This window comes from Cryptomeria japonica, chromosome 9 (genome assembly GCF_030272615.1).
Source record: "Cryptomeria japonica chromosome 9, Sugi_1.0, whole genome shotgun sequence".
In the NCBI taxonomy this organism is placed as follows: domain Eukaryota; kingdom Viridiplantae; phylum Streptophyta; class Pinopsida; order Cupressales; family Cupressaceae; genus Cryptomeria; species Cryptomeria japonica.
This window is the reverse complement of record NC_081413.1, coordinates 681,449,360-681,471,292: the sequence shown is the minus strand read 5'-3', so window position 1 is coordinate 681,471,292 and position 21,933 is coordinate 681,449,360. Positions and strand designations below refer to the sequence as shown.

At 35.0% G+C, this 21,933-nt stretch overlaps 1 protein-coding gene across 4 annotated transcripts in view; it reads left to right on the top strand.

Moving 5' to 3' along the window:
• LOC131073983 (probable magnesium transporter NIPA8) overlaps positions 1 to 21,933 on the top strand; it is a 100,036-nt gene that overhangs the window by 38,107 nt on the left and 39,996 nt on the right. For all 4 annotated transcript variants that reach the window (XM_058010523.2, XM_058010526.2, XM_058010524.2 and 1 more), the window contains 10 exons: positions 7,636 to 7,932; positions 11,458 to 11,545; positions 11,678 to 11,739; positions 11,837 to 11,922; positions 12,095 to 12,168; positions 12,275 to 12,377; positions 12,786 to 12,917; positions 13,053 to 13,152; positions 17,789 to 17,908; positions 18,031 to 18,121. In XM_058010523.2, coding sequence (XP_057866506.1) covers positions 7,840 to 7,932; positions 11,458 to 11,545; positions 11,678 to 11,739; positions 11,837 to 11,922; positions 12,095 to 12,168; positions 12,275 to 12,377; positions 12,786 to 12,917; positions 13,053 to 13,152; positions 17,789 to 17,908; positions 18,031 to 18,121 — 949 coding nt within the window. In that variant the 5' untranslated portion in view covers positions 7,636 to 7,839. The remainder of the gene's footprint in view (positions 1 to 7,635; positions 7,933 to 11,457; positions 11,546 to 11,677; positions 11,740 to 11,836; positions 11,923 to 12,094; positions 12,169 to 12,274; positions 12,378 to 12,785; positions 12,918 to 13,052; positions 13,153 to 17,788; positions 17,909 to 18,030; positions 18,122 to 21,933) is intronic.

Sequence of the window (21,933 nt, the reverse complement as noted above, 5' to 3'; positions counted from 1 at the left end):
GTGGCAAACAATCTATTCCATTCATGAGTAAACAAGATGCTATGCAAGGAGGTATATTCCCAAGCATGATGTAAGGATGCAAATGTGATCAAGGCAAGCCATTTAAGTCAAGTGAAGACATCTTGATAGTCAAGATCAAGTATCATACATAGGAGGTGTTATACAAGGCCGATATTCCCAAGTTAGAAAATGGAAATGCAAATGTCATCAAGGATGAATGATAGTTTTAGAAGAGTTAAGAAAAGTTAAAAATTTGGCTTGATCAAGATGATGTTATTTCGGAATATTCCCCATTATCACATTAAGCAACTAGATAATGTTGAGTATCAAGAGATATTTCTCAATCGCAACACTTTGTGATGATCTACATGGTGTAATATGAGGTGGCTTCCTATTCATCATCAACCCAATCAAATTCTTCCAAGTCAACTTGTCCAAGTTCATTGAGCTTGACTCTTCACTTGAAGGAGAAAGTGACACATGGTGTTGCATTGAAGTTCGTTCAACATACCTAACCTCTTTTCTCATTGGTTCGCATTTAAAGATGGACATGTGTCCCATTCATTGTAATTATTTCATTGGTCGAATGGAGTTAGTTGTAATTAACCCTAATTAGGGTTTTGTCATGTAATCTCGTCCATTTATCTCAAATTGATCTAAGCCATTCATTTTAAAGATTCCTCTTTACAAGGCTCAGTCCTCTCATTTGTAAAGGTTAATAGCGAATAGTTAGTGTAGGAGGAAAGGAGATTGTTGTCAAGGCTTGTTGTAATAAACATACTTTCTTCATTGAAGTTATGGTGAATTTGGTGTGCTATTTCAACTTGTTGCACAATCTTTACTTCTCATAGTGTAGATGTTAATTAGATGGATGGAAGATCTTATTGTTGATGAATGGTGAAACCTTGTTCATACCACTTGGTGTTTGTTGATTGCAAATTGCAATGTGTGGTTAGATTGAACTTGGTTAAAAGCTTAACTTCAATTGCTATATGCTCATTGTTCATAACGTTGGTGTGCATATGTGATATGAAAATCATTTGCTTGTCCTTAGGAGATTGCACCATTTTTGTTTAGTTGTTTCCTCATGGCAGAGCAAAGCTTGGTTTGGTGCACTGAGTCAACAATCATTTCCTAAATTCTTAGGATTAGATTAGATCTCTTAACCCTTTCCTTTGATCTTTTATTTTCCAAATGAGTTAGTAAGATTCCACGTTTCTGTTGTGTTCATAAGTGTAAGTCCCCTGTGATTCCAGCAATATCACATCATATATCACTGAGTTTATCTCGAGCATAAAGTCACATCGTTTGCAATGTAAACCTTAGATTTGTCTCATTTGATCACATCATATAGCATATGAGGTTTCTTTGTTCAAGAGAGGATATAATACTTAGTATTTTATTCTATGTTCGAGGTGTCCTAAAAACCACATCAACACATCCCAAACTTACTATATGACAACAACTGGCAAAGGAAATGACAACAAATAATTTTAAAGCTTCTTTAGTATCCCTTGTATGGCCAATTGGAGGCATCAAGCAAATCAATTATGGAAGCTTTACTACCATACAATCAAGGGAAAAAACATTTAAAAACTCAAATCATTCCTAACTCCTTTTTCATCATACAACTACCTATAGTTTCTTTTGTCACCATATGGTCTTTGCCGCAAGTTGTAGTACATCTCCAAGATAGTGTATAGGTTCCTTTTGTTGGAAACCAATAACACTGAGAGGGGGGGGGGGTTGAATCAGTGTTATACTGGAATAGTAGATTTTAGCCTTAACAAAACATTCATACACCAACCGGTATACCGGTATAAACAGAATTGAAAGAAGTAATGCAACCAATAAGCCAAACACATAAATGAGAATCATAACACAGATTTATGCGTGGAAAACTTCAAAGAGGAAAAACCACGGTGGGATTTGTGACCCACAATATCAATTCACTGGCCATATGAAGAGATATTACAATATATGATGGGTCTGCATTTGCAGGAAGGCTTACAGCCTAGAGCACACTGCTCAATCACAATAGGAGCCTCACTGGCTACATAACATACCAAACAACAATCCGGAGAATAGTGAACTACTAGGATAACATCTTTTATGCCAGAATACAGTTCCGGTTTAAGCTCTGTCTGTTCCGGTTTAAACCCTAAACCTCTGTACTGGAATAACCCTTACAATGAATTCCTCACATACATAGTCTCTCAGAATGATTTCGCATCATATTACATTTCCATGTCCATTACATTACGTCCCTATCATCTCTAAATGATCTTAATCAATCTTCCCTATATACCCTATACAAATTTATGCCTTATGTCGGCTTACAAGGATATATACAATATCAAATTACATGTCGGCCATATAACATAAATGAATAAACATTAAAACAAGTTGTCGATGCCGGATTCAAGATGTGTTGACCTCCAATACCAATGACCTTTACTATACCATGTCAGCTTGCATTGTCGGTGACCAAAGAAATCTTCTATCCTGCCGGTGCCGGTGCTGGTGCCGGTGCTGGTGCTGGTGTAGAGTTTGTGAAGTGCCTGCCAGTACACCATATGAAGCCGGAACCCAAAATCATGTTGCCATCAATGAAAACATAGTGAAACCAACCAATAGAGTGTCAATTGCCAACAACTTTTCTGTTTCCTTCAATGTTTGGTTTGTCAAGTACTATTTCAATTATTTAGTATTTGTTGTATAGGATGTTTAGGATGCAAACCAGTCATTTGGATGACCTTTGTTGGCTGTTGTTGAGTACAACTTGTTCCTTCTCATCTTCCTATTGATGTCGTACAACCTTTGCTAGGTTATTCTATTGACACAAGAGTTGCATCTTTTAGTGCATCCCTATAGCCTTTCACAATTGACTCCTCTTAGAGTCTGGTTTCAATGGAACGAGGGAGTTATTCAACCAAGCTAGTGAATTTATAGAAAGCAAAACCCAGGCCTCTAGGGGTACGACATTGCATTTTTATGATAGGAATATTTTTGAAGTGCTTGTAGTTGATCCACTTTTAGGAGTCAAGTGTGTATTTAGATTGGCTCCTTGTTTGTTTGGTCCTTCTCTGCCATTTATAAAATTGTATGGCCATTCGTGAGTGCTTCTCCATTTGATGGCTTGAATTCTAAAAAAGTTGGCTCTACTGATGCTCTGTGTGTATTTCAATCTATTGAAGATCTAAGTTTCTCCAATTTGTTTCCTTTCTACTTCTAGCTGATACAAGCATTGTAGATCTTTCTCCATATCTCCTCACATAATGTTCACCTATTGTGGAGCCCTTAGGTTACAATCAAATTGTTTTTACTACCAATAAGAAGCATCGGCCCAAAGGTCCTTCATCTATATTGTTGTCACAAGTTTGGAAAATCTTGATGTTACTTGATTACTTGTTTTTCATTGTTGTTTAGAAGACGACTTTTTGGGGGGGGGGGGGAGGTTAATGTCGTTAACATAAAATGTTTTAAGACCTAAGTGAAAATGCACGTGTCAGCTTTAGGTAGTTAGTTGCTATTGTCGATAGTTGTGGTTTGTTTGGCAATTGTTAGGTGCTTTAAATGGATTTTGTATGGTTAGTGAAAGCAATTTAATCATTGTATGATCATCTTTGGTCTACTTTAAGAATTTCATGTGAATAAAGATATATTTATATTACTTTATTTGGTATGCATTGTTAAATCTATTCACAATTGCAATTACTAGTTTTATCAGATCAAAGAGTAAACAATGGAAGGGATAGATTGAGAGATATCAATGGATTATGAAAATTTCCCCTTTTGGTGTAGGATTTGTCATCAACATGGTCATTTAGGTAGGGTTTTCCTAGTGCATCAACCACAAGATCAAAGAAGCTACCTAAGAGATAAGAAGCAACAACCTCCCAATAGTTCCAACGACAACAACTAACCTTACCAAAAAGGTGTAAATGTCCAATCACCAAGGTGAAGTATTGAAGAGTGAGGACAAATCCTAGGTGGCATACGCATTCAAAGAGAAACTTAGGTACAAATAGAGGGAATTACTCAAATCACAAACTCTTTTGCTTTGGCCTCATACGAAGAAGATGAATTGGAAGACTTTGAAATTGAAAAGCTAAACGAGTCACCAAAATCCATTCAAAACTAGATTGGGGCGAAAGAAACAAATGCTCCAAATTCATTCATGCAATTTCCTTGCACCAAAGTTTCATTAAAATGCTTCTCACATCAATAATTGAAACTTCAAAATCTGTTTATCGAGTTTGGCACTTTTATGTGACTATATTGGCTAGGTTCAATTTGGGTTAGGATGGCCTTGGGTTTACCTAGGATTCAGCTCAAATACAAATCTACCAAACGAACCCCCCAAAAAATCTGAAAAAACAGATTTTTGAGTGTTGTTTAGCTTTGTAAATTTCATGTTAATGTTTATCATATCTTTGCTAGACTAAACAACTCATATAATCATGACTTATGTCTCAATTGGAGAGAATCAAATGCTTTGCTCAATTGCCCCTGCCAAGAATTTTTGCTTCAAAATGTTGGAGAAAATTTCATGATCACAACTGACTGAAGACAGCCTGGATCGTTGAACAAAGAAGCTAAAACTCTAAAAATGTTGCAGTTGCATACATTTGTAGTTGAGGGTTATTTTGGGAGTTTCTCTAATTTTAAATTTCACATGGTACTTAGTAGTTTATAATTGAAAAATATTTACATTTTTTTCACTTAAGAAATGGTTTAATTTAATAGGAAATGAATAATGATTTAATTTTATGTGATATATTTTTATTAATTAATTTATTATATGTTAACAATTTTTAATATATTTATGTATAACACAAGAAGTATTTGTAGGCTATATAGAGACATAACGAATTGGAGGAAAAGAATCGACTGTTTGGTGAACTTGAACCCCAATTTAAATCTGAACTGGCAACTTAGTTCAAAATAAATAACAAGATCTAGAACTTACCAAGAAAAGCAAAAGGTTTAGTCCCATAACTTTCAACTATGTTTGCATGCTTAACAATGACACCCTCAATTTACAATCCTGAAACTCACAAAGGGTAAAGACTACGAAATTATTGCCAAGCGAGACAACTAGAACAAAACGCTAAGTTAAAAAGCAAAAAAGAGGGGTCCCTGTTTGCAATGGGGTGATGTGTGAAAATGTCACAACACTTACCTGAAAGTGTCAACAAAAATAATCAGATCTTCAGTTTTTAGCAGAAACTGAATTAATAAAATCCTAATTTTGAAAAAATTCCATTCATTAATTCATAGTGGTTCAAAATCCTTTTTTTTTCCTGAGTTAAATATGATTATTTGAATTTCTATCCATGCCAATCTGCATTGCTTATTGAGTTACTTAATTTCATGTTGTTGTTTTTCAAGTATAAATATGGCAGCACAATACAAGATATTTAAAAAATACCTTTAAAATACAATTCTAATCACTGATGTAGAAAGTGAGTCTATGCGCATGCATTGAACTTGTACATGACAACCTCTACTAGTGGGTGTTGAAAATATTAGCCTCTACTAGTGGGTGTTGAAAATATTAGCCTCTACTAGTGGGTGTTGAAAATATTAGCTAAGTTCGGATTATTTAAAATCAAATATGCATGTATTATTTTCAATGTGACTATTATTGGTCTAGACCCAAATGTGGTGTGTGAAAGGCAATTCATATGTAATAGGGCTGGGCCCTAAAGTATAACGTGCTAAAGGGATTGGACTGGACCAATGTCCAATGTGGTAAATATTAATAAAAAATAATTAATATTAATGCAAGCCGACCTAAGGTGATCCACCGCCAAAGAAGGGTATATATACATAACAACTTCAAGATGAACAATAAATCACATTTGCATATAGCGATATGCTCTGCTCTTCCATTTTATGCGATCTATTTCTGCTATCCTTAGCGAATCTGCTGGTCTGCATTTTGGCGAACTCCAAGGGTTTATCAAGTTGACAAGATTCTGATTCAGGCTGTTAAAGATACCTTCTGTTGGTCTGCATTTTGGCGAACTCCAAGGGCTTATCAAGTTGTCAAGATTCTGATTCAGGCTGCATTATCTATCATTATGGCAACTTGCTGTTAGAACAGCAATCAGAGATAAGTCAGTTAAATTGTAATTGCCTACCATTGATATAATACATCTTAAAGTTTGAGGCTGGGTTTTTCACCTCTAGGAGGGAGGTTTTCTTAGGGTATTGGTGTCTTGTGTTTATTGCTGTTACTGTTCTTGTTTATTGTGTTTTATTACTGTCATTATTTATACATAGTCTGATTATATTCAAATTGATCAAATTAACACCTAATTGCCTTAAAATTAACAGTGGGAAGTAGCCTAATGCAGGGAGGCGAGCTTTCAGTTGAGTTTTAGGTCATTATTTCTCCTAACAGTCAAATAGTTTATGCACAGTTTAAGTAGTGCTGATTCCTTAGACTCCTCAAGTGAGATGTTTGGTAGTGTCGGTACTCCTACCAACGGAAGCTCATCTCTGAATTGGAATTTATTGATAGTTCTTAACATTTATGATTCTTGAATCTTAAGTATCCATTTGAGCCCCTGTAACTCTTGGCTTATGGAAGGTAATAAATTGTTATGCTTACCTTTTTGTGTTCTTTTTGGGCTTTCGAACCCTCTAAGGTAGCTGAGCCCACCTTGGTTCAACTATTTTCCACCCTTCTATTTGTTGGCCAAGGTGAGCCCCCTCTTTCCTTATTGTTATAGAATTTTTTATTTTAATTTTTATCAACCCAACTTTTCACTTCTTACCTTTTTGAGAATTTCAATTACAAACTCCAGACATACACACTGGCCATGGTTACTTACAACAAGTGAGGCTTTACTGCCTCACTAGTGTATGTTAATGATATGCACTGGCATCTTTTATATATTCTATTTATATCACTGATGTTTTCTTGTTCTTGCTTTCCTGAATGAGTCAATTACCATCGATTTCTCCTCACTGTTTTCCCTCTTTGTCTAAGTATGGTTCTGTTAAAATTCAGAATACAAAATTAGATATTGGGGGATTCTTGATATGGATTTTCCCATCCTGTTCTCATAAATGCTGAATTTTAACCATGATAAATGAATGATTACCATTTTGGTTCCAGCTACATCTTTTTTGCTTCATAAACCTGTCTTGTAGATGTAATAAGCATGCGATATGGGAATGGTTATTTTAATTGTTAATTATCATCTGATTCGTAGTGCAAGAATTTTGTTTTGGTCAAATGTTTCTATAATACTTTTCAAGTGTGAGGCTGTATTTGGAGATTTCTTTTTTGTTGAGTTAGTATCTGGACAATGCTATTCAGTACCTTTGTTGGAACGCTGGTTATTGTAGATCTTATATTGCATTTTTCCTCATGTCAAGAATTATATTTTTCAGCCTTAATTAGGAATATTTGCATATAGTGATGAAGGAACCCTGGTATTTGTTAAAGATATACTGATATAGCTCTTTGTTATCTATACCTTTTTTCTATTACAGTATTGCTTTACTGTTTTTATTTAATGTAGAACATATCTTTGCAGCATTATGCTTCCAAAAATTTAGAAAATTTCTACTAGCATATTTCTGTGTTGAAGCTGTGTGTTTGGTATCTGGTGGCAGGTTTAATTCTATCTCAAGAGTATTAGATATGAAGATTGATTCATTCTGCATGTAAAGTTTCAAATATGGATATCAGGGCTTTCTACAACACATTTAAAGGCAACTGCGCTGTGAAATATTATAAGAATTCAACTAAATCAGGAACAGAGGGTGCTTTGTGGGGTGAGTTTGAGTAGAAGCTGTCTATTTCCCTTCTATATTGAAATGGGAGAATGGGTTACAGGAGCAGTGATCAATCTGCTTGGAAGCATTGGTATAAATTTTGGGACAAACCTTTTGAAACATGGTCATAATCAGGTAAATTCTCTTTTGAACATTTCTAATGAGATAACATCGGTTGGACATTCTGCTAGCATTAAATAAAATCAGGTTCTAGTTCTTCAGAATTGCATTCACCATTTCAGTGAGACCATTATTTCTATTTGAGTTGAGAATTGACTAGAATTGATTTCTAGGTTCTTTGAGAATGGAAGCCACCATTTTAGTGACACCATTATTTTGATTTGAGTTTCGACTAAATTGTTTACAATGTGGATTTTTTATTTTACCTTTTCTAAGCAGAAGACTATGTTCTTTTCTACCTAGTGGCATTCTGGATTCCATTGACGCCCTCTCTGTAGTTACTTATTTCTCTAGGGCCATTAAATCTCTGATGTTTGTTCCATCACCTTTGATATGTTATCTGAACTTAGATTTCAATTTTTTTAATGCAAATAATTTGCGACCACATTTAGTGTTAGGCATCTATCATTAATGTAATTTGGTTGAATAATGAAAATTCTCTCCTATAGGTTTAGGGAATTGTTTTGGTTTTGTTTGGTTCAGTGGGGTTTTATTCCTTTGTTGTTCTTTGGTTGTAGTCTTAGGATGATATGATTGGACATTCTTGCCTGTGTCAGTACTTCCACAATATGGTGGTAATGTTATCATGGCTCCTTTAATACATACCTTTCTAACTTAAGTGCAACAGTCAACTAATAGGCCATACTCCACGCAATGTGTCAATTTCAACTTAAACCATGTAAGTTCAAATATCATATTCAAGTGGGTAAAGTTCACAACACAGTTTTGAACTTCAAAAGAAAACATATTTTTCTTTCTGTTCTATATTTTTACTCTGTTTTTTTATTTTAAGCATAAAATTTAAATTTGACCACTAGTTCTTATCAATTCAATTGTTTTTCTTTTCTTTTGTAAGTTTTTTTAATTGCTAATGTTGGAAACTATAGACACCTATTTCTGTCCACATAATTAAATGAATTTAATATTTGTTTAATTATCATCGTTCAGCTATTAATTAATTTCACATTTAATTAATTCATTCCCCTTCACCTTAGCTATGTTCTTTTATTAACTAAATAAAGTATTCAATTTATTTGATTTAATTCATTAAACCATGTTTTGACTTTTAATTAAATAAACAATACATAAACAATACATATTTGTTTAATTAATTCATCTTATCCTAAAAGCCCCCTATCTCACATTTAAATAAATTAATATTTATTGAAATCCCTTTATCCTCCCACATACATTTAAATTAAATAATTGTCTTATTTAATTTAAATCCCCTCATCCACTTGCATTTTCTAGAAAATGCAAGTTGCACATTAACCCTCCCCGTAATCATTTCTAAACCCCATATCATTAGCTGAATCCCCTCTAAGTGTTTGCACATTTCTAAATTTAAGGGGTTAAGGAAAGAGTCACCTCTCAACCATTAAGGCTCTTACAAAGCCTTCAATGCCTTCTCCCTTCCACAAGAAAACCCACATTGGCTTTGACTATCTTAAACCCCACTTTAACCTTTGCACATTCTCCCAACCATTGTTTAAAAGCTTTATCCATTTCCTTAGCATCAGAAACTATAAATGCAATGTGTACTAAGTGGACCATGAGAGATGAATTATTGTAATTCGATACTTACAAAAGATGAGTCACTAAAAGTGATCTGATATTAACATGCACCTGATTACAAAAAAATGATATTTCCTAATGATGCATTGCAGAAACACTAAATGCACAAAAGCTATATATTTGCCTTCAGTAATTAGCTTTATAGAAGGGACACGAAATGTGCTTTTTTTTTTATGAATAGTGCAATAATCTTACACATATTCACAAAAAAAGGTGGGTGGAAATAGTCACACTCCTAGAGAGTCCACATGGGGCTGCAACCTGGAGCATAAAAGTATTAAAAAAAAACAATAAAAAGCTGCTAGGCAGTGAGAGCTAAAGCAGATGGAGGAGGAGGAGGATCCTGGTTATCATGCTTGCCCCATAGATCACTGGGGTCTGAAGTGACAATTGGTGGGTCCCAACCATCACTATCATTGTCATCATTTTCACTGAGCTACATCAGCAGTCAATTGAGCGAATTTGCTTGAATCAGGTCAACCTGTAAGCTCACTAGTAGGAGGTGGTGGAAGGCTAGAATGGTGAGAGGTAGGTTGCGACAAGCTCCGCTGCACATGATCCCTTCTAGTAGGAGGAGAAGATGCCTGAGAATGGGCCTCTCAAGTGCCATGAGTAGATTGAGATCGCTCATGATGCCGCCCACAAGGAGAGTTGCCTTGAGAAGAAATGGGAGTTGGAGGCACCTTGGCAACAATATAAGGGGCACCCTAATGATCCAATAAAACCTATAAGTGGGTTACCTCAAGTGCAACTTTATTAGCTTATACTTGAATCTGCAATAAAACATTAGAACAAATCATTAGTTTATAGTAAAACAAAAAAGATGATCAAAAGAACAAGAAGAAAAAATAGCAAAATTTCTATTATTTCAATATCAAAAATTATTTGGGGAAAAACTCGGCAAACCAAAAGTATAAGATTTGTTTTAAAAAATTGGGAAAAAATGGGGAAAAGTCAGATTAAAAAAATGTTAAGAATTGTAGAAAAAAAGACAAAAACTACTGTCGAAAAGTATTGCAACCGAAATTTGATTGCACTAGTGTTATACTGATGATGAACATTGAGAATTGGACCCGACTAGGTGACCTACTATAAATAGACGTTCTCTCCAAGAATCTTGGAGAACACACTATAAGGTGGAATTCACTTGGGAAAGTGGCGAAGAGTCTTCTAGACCATCTGAGCTCATTGCCAACATCAAACATCTTCTCTGGCATGACTGATGGTCACTGGAAATCCAGAGCTAACTACAATGCTGAAGTGACCAAAAATGGGGACATTACGTACATAGTCAATTCTGGAAGCAATCTTTTGAATACTATCTGGACCATGGAAAACTTATGCCAAAACTGTGACTACTTATTGCAAAGTAAATAGAATATATCAGGACATACCAAAAAATTGTAGACCAATATCAATAATTGCTTTATTCATTTGGAGTTATAAAGATCAGACTACTTTCCTTGACTATGAGAAGGTGATTTAAAATACTCGACGGTTTCCAAGCAGAACACAACCGCCAGTAGCCACTAACAGCTGACTCCTAATAACTACCGAAAGCTGACAGGTAAATAATATATAGTTGAGTTCAAAATTTTACCCAGTAATTTTATGCTAACTACACCTACTTTGGTCATTGGTCATTTGTCGACAATAACATAAATCTTTCTGCATTAGAAATATTATGGTAGGCAATGTGTGATAAATGTAGTTCATTCAGTTCACAGATTCATGGACAAAAGAATTTCAAACTAACATAACAATTTTATGAAAATGCTTCATCTGAACTGAATTTGAAAACATTTGAAAGCTTACATGAAGTGATCCTTATCTGTCTGAGATATTGCAAATTCCAAAAGCAATTAAATTGCCTTAAATTTGTTTTCCAACATGTACACATTGCAGAGAGAGAGATTAGCATTGTTGGAAACTACAGAGTTTGGGGGAAAAGCTGAGTTTAAGCCAATCATATACTTCCAGTCTTGGCGAGTAGGTAAGAATGTTCCAGTTTCATAGTCCAGCCATACAATTTTTAATTGCAGGTTGATATCTATTGTAGAGTGTATTATTGGATTGTGCATATTTACTTTATCGTAACCTTTTTAGTTTAATGCTTTACATGCAGGGTTGCTTATATTTGCTCTAGGCAATTGTCTCAATTTCATTTCCTTTGGATATGCAGCACAGGTTGGCAAATCTGTTCACTTATATAAAGGCACTGAAAGCCTTCTGAAATATGGAGAAAATATTAACAATTTATCTGATCATTATTGGTGCTTCGCAGTCACTTCTTGCAGCTCTAGGGTCTGTGCAGTTTATTTCTAATGTAGCATTTGCTTATATTGTTCTGAAAGAGAAGGTGACAGGAAGGTAACTATATTTTGGATTCTATAAACAAGAATCTATATTTATATGTTTCAGTTGCACAAAAAAATTTAGATGACATAAAACATACTTGCCTGTAGGGTTATATGTATTTAGTCTTTTCAAATCAAATTCATAGGTCAAGTATGAAAATTACAGGATCCTTACTTGTACACAGGGTACTTCTTGCCACAGTTCTTATTGTTTTTGGCAACATCTTTCTTGTTGCATTTGGCAACCATCAATCGCCTGGTACTCTCTGTTCTCTTATTCTTTCTTCATAACTTCTGTTTTAATTAATTTTTTTTGAATATTTTTTAACTCTTAATTTGCACGAGTTTGCTTTGTTCTTTTGTAGTTTATACACCAGAGCAATTGATGGAAAAGTATACAAATCAAGTATTTCTATTATATTGTTTGGGTCTTTTATTGATTGTTGCAGTCAGCCATTCTATTTACAGGTAATATACATTTACGAGTGAAAAATTACCTTTTGATGCTTCTGGCTCACTGAAGAATGAGAATAAATTTAATGTTTATAAAAAATACTTTTTGTTTATGTTTTGAATATGTAAAATAACTACTTTTACATTACTTCAAGTTAGATAGTCTGATAGTGTAATATGGTTCTAGTGAGTTATTGGAAATGTGGAATGGTATCCATTATAAGCACTTGATAATCACTTAAAATTAATGAATGTGCAAGGACCTCCAAATTGTCATCTTAGAATGATGTCCATTCTATATATTTCAGACAAGTGTCTGAAGAAATTGCGGGGTTTAGGATCTACTGATTTTGATTACATGTTTTAGATTTTAACATGCTTTAAGAGTGCAAAAGTTGATATTGATTGTTGCACATATTGCAGAAAAGGAGAACAACTACTTTCAATTTTTGGAAGACACAATATTAAATCTTACTGGCATCAACTACTTCCTCTCACCTATGCTGTCGTCTCTGGTGCCATTGGTTCTCATTCAGTTTTATTTGCCAAATCTTTGTACGTTGCAATTCAGAAATTTGGCGTGGCCAGCAATATTTTGTTTTAGTTTTTCAATGATTTTTTAAAATCTTCATTACACTGGCGTTGTTGGTTTAATCCTTGATAGTACTATTCTGGTATTGTATTTTGTAGGTCGAGTTTGCTCAGGTTAACCATCAATGGTGATAGTCAGCTACATGGGTGGTTTACATATATTATACTCTCATTATTCTTAAGTACAGCAGCATTTTGGGTAAGATTTGTAAATGTATCAAAGAGAAGTTTTGCTAATAACATATTCCTGATTGCTGTTGTCATGATAAACAGCATAAGCAAATGCTTGCACGATTGTTTGCTATATATGTGTTTTTTTTATATTTATAGTTTATAGCTAGAAGCAGAAAGCACCAATGCATGCATGGTTATTTACTATTAAATCTTGTTTTGTAATATGTTTAGGATATGCAGCTGATATTCTAATCTTATATTGAGTTGTGTGGTGGTCTGACTATGTGGGCCATGATATCTTAGGATGAGAAGTCTTGCAATTGTTTGAGTGCAAGTCAGTAGGAGAACAAAATCGTGAATATTTAAATAAATAATCATTACATGGCCTTTTTGGATAGCTTTTCTATTAACCTTACCATCATACATGCTTATTGCTGAGGCTAATACTCTCACAATAAAAACAGTGTAAAGCAACAGAAAGAAAATATCATCCCGAAGTTGTTCTATAAAACATAAAAAACTTAGGAAACGAAAATAGCACATGAAGTCAAACCTGCAACATCTTCATTTGCATCACTAATCCTGTAGGATACTAAACACTTCAAACTACATTGATAAAAATGTCAATATTATTATATCATTTTCATTTGCAAACTCCAATAACATCACACTGCAAAGCAACTCAAAACTTCACAATAAAACTGGAAACAAACATGATAAACCTCACACCAAAAACTGAAGCAATAAAAACAATGCATGTTGAAGCTCATTGTCAATCCCTATATGGAATTGCATTGAAAATTGGAAGGGTTTGCATCATTGGGAAGAGAAGAATATTACACATTCATTCTTGAAAATTAAGATTGCTTTAAAAATCAAGAAGACCCTTTTCAAAAACATTCCTCCTATTTATAAATTTTTTGAGGAAATGAAACAATATTATTATCTTTTTGATAAATATTCCTTGAAGTTATAATACGTATAATAAAGTGTCTTTTTTAAACACCTTTTTGCACCATGATATAGTGACACTTAAAAATTTCACTCAAAACATGTTTTTTAAATATAATTTGCCTTTTAATTTTTACTTTTCAACAACTTAATTTAATTATTTAATTAACTTTCACTTTTCCTACTATCTCATTAGCCTATAGGAAAAATGGTGAAAAAATAGGCTAAGTGTCATCAGTGAACTTCCACTCAAGAAGGGGACATGACAACAGCTTAAGCCTTATTATTGCTTCTCATTGTGCCTCTTTGGGATTTGATAAGAGAACTTTCTGTTACAATTACAAGTCTATAGGTATATTTCTTTATTTCTTTTAGCTTTTGTCAACCAAATATCAGCACATTTTTTTATATTGCTAATGGTTTACAATGAGCATCAACATAAGACCAATAGAAGCTCCTGCGAGCACAACAATGAAACTGTTAGAGTAATCTTTTATTAGCTAATAATTATTTATTTAATTATTAGTCTATTATACTCTATGCTTAAGCTAAACTTAGGAATCTTATAATTTTTTAGGGTTTTCTCTTTTAGGGTTTCGAGTATCCTTTTATAAGGATTCTCTTTTTGTATTTTCATAAAAACTGTAATTATTGAATTGCATTCTTGTTGCACAATCAATATGACTCATTTTTTCTGGATCTTTGAATTCTGGCCCCCATAGCTTTTTTTGCTTCTCTCCTTCTGTGATAGGTTTGCATGCAGGTGATCTTTGGGAACTGTAGAGTTGATTTTTCCTCAACTCCAATAGAAACTAATATCTAGAAACCGGCTATGGAAGAGTTGCAACTTAGAAATCCACTTATTTAGAAACCTCCACACTGGAAGCCAACTATGGAATATTAAGAGTTACAACTTAGAATTCCATATTAGATGTCCATTTGAAATTTGAGCTTGGGTCTCCATAATGAGAATTCAATGATTTAACCAATTAAGCTGAACCCCTTGGACCATATCAGCACTTCAGGAATAACTATTGTAATTTATATGATTTATTTGAGAAATCTCCATAGTTACTAGGTTTGAAAATTTTATTTGTTTGGGAGGCCCAAAAAATGTCTATCAAATTTCTATAGAAATAAAAAAATCTGGATTGGATTAGACAAATTGGGCTGGATATGGTAATCATGGGAATCCATATTGGGAGTTTCCCATTCTTCAAGGCATGCTTCTTGGAGACGTATAGAGACACCGAGGAACTTCATTTGAAGTCTCATAATCTTTGGAAATGTCCCCATCTGGGTCTTTGAGATAGGGATGTGTTTCTAACATGGTGACAAGAACTAAGGGTCAAGGTAAAATTTTCTAGGTAACTAAGCTATTTAGTTAGCTATGGTTGGGAGATGGGTGCATTCCCCATAGCTAGTGTGGTGCCAAGAATGTATAGTACATACTTAGAGAATATAATTTCTTTGGACACACTGAGTAAATCCTATTTGAATGCAGAATTCTAGGATTGTGCAAGCCTAACCCATGGACCTCATGGATACTTGGCTACTTGGCTTGCTAGTCTTCTTCACTGTTTAGGTGATTTGCTACATAGATGCCATAAATGTTATGACACACTTCATTTTTTTGTCAAAAATAGCTCGGAAATGAGAATGACATGAAAACGTTATTCAAAATGGACCTTGCTTTCCTCAAGTTTCTGACATGGATTCCTTTTTTGGCCTCATTTCAGCGCCTTTTTTCTTGTATTCTGAGAAGCAACCAATCAGATAGTAACTTCTTTTTCCTGTTCCCGTCTCTTGGTCATTGGTTGACTGTTTTTCTAGAATTTTATGCATATTTTCAGCAGTTTTTAAGTTCAAAATACCACGCATAGCATCTTATATTGTATAATAAACACAACCACCATACAATGTCAGTCTGTCAAACTAGAATTTCATGATATATATAATATATTAAGATTAAAAAATAATAATGTCAAGCATCAGCAATCAACCATCGTCATATGGTTCTTCAAATATATCATCACCATCCATATTATAGAAACATAACAATAGACATTGTACACTAGCCACATCATCCCCCCAAAAGAAAAAGTGGTCTTCAAGATGGCAACGAAAACAAGTAAGCATCAAGTAACATTAGGGAAGACTGTCCAATTTGGTGGCAATATTGTAGATGAAAACCTGTGGGCAAACTTTGAAGCATACTTTGCAAGCTTGGACTTGGAGAGTAAGTGGCAAATCAAATGAGGTCAGTGGGGGACTAGGGGCAATGCCCTAGTGGGGATTTGGGGACAGCATCCTTAGCAGAGTAAACCTTCAAAATTACACAGATATTCATGGCACTTATCGTTTTGCATTCACAAAAAGAAATATTTTAATTGTTTTGAACCCATGTTTTTGAGTTTTGGGCGGGGAGTGGGCAGCAGGGCAAATTTGGCTTTATGGTCAAACTTAGAAAAGTAAATTTTTTAATTTTTAATTTTTTTAAATTGACCAAATTTGCTGCTTGGGCATCAGCCCCTGCCAAATTTGTTGCAAGTACGCCTGGTTTGCCCTGGACAGACATGTAGGCAATTTGTAGGACCCTGGGTTGACCAAATCCTGACCCGTATCCAGGCAGACTGGACCCAAACCGGGGGGCTTTGCCTAGTGGACTGGTAACATAGCTGTTTTCCTTGAAATAAGTATCTCTTAGTGCTTCCTAAAGTTTTTTGGCCTGAGATCACTTGAAGCTGAGATACATCAAATCATGCATAAATGTGTTGAAACAATGGGGAAAATTGGTACGATCCTAGGTACTATTGACTTTTTGGAAACTCAAGGTATTGTTAAACATTTGTACAACTGAACAGAGAAATGGTTTCTGTTTCTTTTGAATCACATTTGTTTTATCTTTAAAATTAACGATTTACTTTATGCAAAGATGGCAAACATGTGTAGGACATGATTCTTTCAGAACTTAGAACAATGAATTTGGTACCATTACTTCATTGTTTTATTTATTGTTTCAAGCTACAACCATGCTTTAGGAAAATGTTTAAGGTAGAATTTTGAATGACTCACAAATCTGTTTTTTGGTTGATATATTATCTCATTAAAACTGGGTTATGGCAATTGAGTTTTTCCTTACAATGTGGATGATTATATATATGATCAGTTTAGCTATGTGGTTCTTGTGACTTACATCTTTCATACTGTATAACCATATTTTTTGGTGAATGTCTTTGATTATACGGATACCCCTTGGTATCTTATGCCCAAAACCCTCTGATCCTGTTTCTTGCACCATTGCCAATCAATGGTTATTTCCTCTTTGTCTTTTCCATATCAGGTAACGCATGTATTTTCATATATGCAGGCTTGATCTGTCAGATTTCACACCTTGTAGCATATGATATGTTTTTTATTGAATAGCATGGGAACCTCACATCAGATTTTACCAGTTTTACTCTAATAATGTATATTTTATTATCCTCGATTTCCTTGTACTCGGGAGCCATTGTGTACTCGGGAGCCATTGAGAATAAGTTTATCTGCTAGTTTGTATAATCCTACTCCTTTGTGTGACGCTTTTTCATGTCTTCTCATGCTTTCCACATTGATGGTCGGTCCCAATACAGTTATCTGAATTGTTGCATAATTTTCTCTGTTTATGAATATTAGGCTGATGAACAGTGTATTTGTGTTGATTAATGCAGATGGCTAGGCTGAATGATGGCTTAGCTGTATTTGATGCAATTCTTATTGTACCAATGTTCCAAATTGCTTGGACATTCTTTTCTATATTTACTGGATTTATATATTTTCAGGAATATAAGGTAAGTGGAAAAATTCTTTACTAAAGGAAAGATTTTTCTATTGAATAAGATGTTAGAAAAATTATCCTTTTAGACTTCACATGCCTATTGCATTCTGATTCTGTATATTTTTCTTTCAACAGGTGTTTGATATATTGAGGACATCAATGTTTCTCATTGGCATAAGTTTAGTATTTGCTGGAATTTCCTTGTTAGCACCAGATGATTCTAAAGGTACTTTTAGCATATCAATGATATCATTGATAATAGCGCTTCATTAATTTCAACCTACCCTGTTATATTTTTAGTTTATCAGGCATAATTTGCATATACTGTTTAACATAACAAACGTTCATAAACTGGGTAAAGAGCTATTAACTCACACAGTTGAGGATTGAAATACCTATCAACTTGTGCACATTAGTGAACAATTATAGAATTTACTTGAGTGTTCAACTTGTTTTGTCTCCTATGAAATAATGAATGTCATCAAATCACATTCAATTAAAGGTATATCAGAAAGATGTAAACTGTGCGGATGCTTAGTAAAGGTAGCATATACATCATGCATCCTATTATTGAAATCCATATGTGCACACACAGAGGTTTATGTATATATATATATATATATATATATATATAACACATTTTCTTAAAGCAAGAACTTCAGGTTTCTATAATCTGCTCAAGAAGTCCATTGTAAGGTATGTGTCCAAACCTGCTCAATTAGAACTTTTAGGTTTTGTGAATCAATATATTTTATAAGCAATCATCAGACCCTTTTACTCTGATTTTGATTAGGCATACTTGTTTCAGAGCATAGTTTTTACTAATTAGATTCTACCAGTGATTGTTGGTTCAGTCTTTATCTTACAATTAAATAACATCTAACAAGCCAGCTTCATTCTGTTTCAGGCAGTTTTGTGAAACTGGGATCTTCAAATCAACTTTTTTGGAAGTTATTGTGAAAATTAATAATTTTTCATCATAAATTGGTGTTCTCTAGGGGGGAATAATGAGAGTAAGTCCCAATTTTTTGCATAAATATGATATTGACATTTTGAGATGCAGGTTAGAGAACTGAGAAAACTGTGATTACCTTTTTTTGTTCATCCAACTGTTGCCGGGAATAATCATTATGTTATGTTGTCATATTATGTTTATGTTGTTGTCGGTAATAATGAGTTACGGCGGTCAGTTAGTTAGTCGTCCTGAAGGGCAATTGGACGCGACGGTTGGTCACACCCCTTCGGGTATTATATATTGCATACCTGTTGATGTGTTTTTCATGCACATGCGAACACAGAATAAAATACCTAAAAGGTACTTTATCCTCTCTTGAACAAAGTTCCCGACTGCTGAAGATCTCGCCCGAAGGATCAGTCGGAGTAACTCCAAGGTTCTTGTATGTAGGTTCTCTACTTGTGGATAAGCTCTCTGTGGTATGATGTGATTTTGCTGGAATCACAAGGGGACTTACACTTGACGACCTAAACGTCTGATTTGCTGGAATCACAAGTCCTATTAACTAACTGGAAGTGTAATATCCCACTAATTTTTTTTTTGTTTTTTCAGGCCAATAGCAATTCATCCACAACAATTACCCGTTAAGGTTAGAGTAATAAGCAAAACAACTAAAGGGAACCCTTCCACCTTTTGTTCACCGAGAGCCCAAACTGGGAGGGTGAGAGCATACGGTGTTCCGGGGATCGTCAGCATCAATAAACAAACTGAACATTACAACTGCATGGGCGGCAAGCCATCCCCTTCTGCTTATCCAGCAGGATAGAAACTAAACTTCTTGGCGGTGAACCGACCAAGGGAAAGATTACAAGAAATAGAAGTTCAATCACTCTACCGCGTATTTCAGCGGGAGGACATTACATTAACAATCACTCTACCGCATATTTCAGCGGGAGGACCAAAACATTGAACTTTATCACTCGACCACTTATTCAGCGGGAGGACCAAAACATTGAACTTTATCACTCGACCACTTATTCAGCGGGAGGACATTACATTAAAACATCACTCTACCGCATATTTCAGCGGGAGGACTATTTATCAAAGAAAACTGAATTACAAAACTGAGAAGGCGGCAAGCCAGCCTCTTCCACTTATGCAGTGGGAATTACAAAATAAAGCAGATAGAATGGGATGCTCAGTACTACTGAAACAATCCTTACAATATGGAGATGAGATGAGAAGATTAACTGCAGATTTCTATACAATACTGTAATTTTCTGTTACACTGCTCTGCAGGCTGAAAGTACAGTTCCAGCAGCCCATGAAAACATGAAAATACTCATAACTCACTCAATTTTTACCCGAATTGATTCAAATCAAGCCCAATCCCACCATACATCCAATACAATGACAACCAATCACAGCCACACCCCAAACAACCCTCTTTTTATTTTGCACGCATCCCAATGCAACCCAAAAAACCCACGCCTAGACTAGGAATTTCGATTTTGCATAATTAAATCAATACTCAAACAAATGTGCTAAAAACTTACAAACTTATTTGCCAGTGCTGGGAAGGAAGATAGGAATAATACCCATAACTATCAGACGCTCCAGCAGAGAGATGTGAGCAAAAATGTGTTTCAGCCACAGGCAAAACCAGCAAGTCCAGAATCGTTGCAACACCAAGATGTCTATGGCAAAGCTCTGAAAGCGATAGGAGAATACAAGGCACAGCTAGGTACTGTATTTCAAGTACGAAACTAGGTAGCACTAGGGAGACGCACTTCGAAGCCTCAAGTTCTGTCGCCAATCCGGCAGCATAACATTACAGATTTTCAAGATGGTGCAAATGGGAACCCAAGCCTCATATTTATAACTTCATTCATCAAACTCAAATGACATCCCTCCAAATTTCACGCTTGCATTTGAATTTCATTTCCACTCACATGTGGACCCAAGTGTAGCGCCCATTCTCCTAAGTCAAAACTCACGCCCAAGAAGGGGGAGGACCCACGTTGGACACTTAGGCACAAAAATGGCAATGTAAAGTGAAATAATATCCCTTTTAAAAATATTTCACATCCCATAAAACAATTGAATTTCGCTCAAATTTAGGATTAAACAGGCATTAATCCCAAATTTAATAAACCAGTAGCCAATAAATAGATTAATTAAATATTAACCTTAGGAAAGGAAATAATATTTAATTATGTTGCAAATGTCTCCCGTACTGATCATTATCACCTCCAAGATGAAACTGAGCCCAGACGACCACAAACTGCTGCATAATTCAGACCCCTGTCTACTGCCAAAAATAGAAATGTGCCACCCAGCCACTTACTAAAAATAGTAAGTCAAGAATTAATGCTCAGAAAAATATGATCATCGCGTCCAGAGGCAAAGCAAGGAGTGCTCGGTCGGACAATGGCACCAGAACGGTCATCCCCTGACTTACTAAAAATAGTAAGTCCTTGTTTCATCGATGCTAGACCCTGATTACTCATTCCACCTAGCCTACGGGTCTCAGGAATAGGCTAATGGACCTCTGAAAGAACATCAGTGAGAAGGGGACATTATAGGAAGACAAACAAATGACAAAAGATGCAGGGTTTAGGAAGTCTACTCTACTACCTAGAATGCGAGAAGATGGATGAACAACTAGGTGGAGTCCTATTGGGCTAGGTCTCACCATCAAGTTGAACAATTCAACACCAACTCAGTGCGATCTTCTGGGGGATGCTTCAAATATATTCAAATCGGACACCATCAGATACTGATCATCATTCAAGTTAATGCATGAGCAATAGATTCAAATCGGACAGCATCAGATACTTGTCCACTACTAGTGTAGCTATCTGCAACTTCCTGGACCTTGTCTCATCTCTGATCACCTTGGACATCTTGGTGGCCTTCTTCTTCTCCGTTACTTCTTGAGAATTTCCTATAAGGCTCTCTAAGTCAATTACATCATCTTCATCTTCAATCACAATCACCCTTGTCAATCTCTCCCTTAACCAATCCGGAATGGCGGATCTTGTCTCTCTAACTTGTATTTCCTTAAGCAATGGTTCATCCTC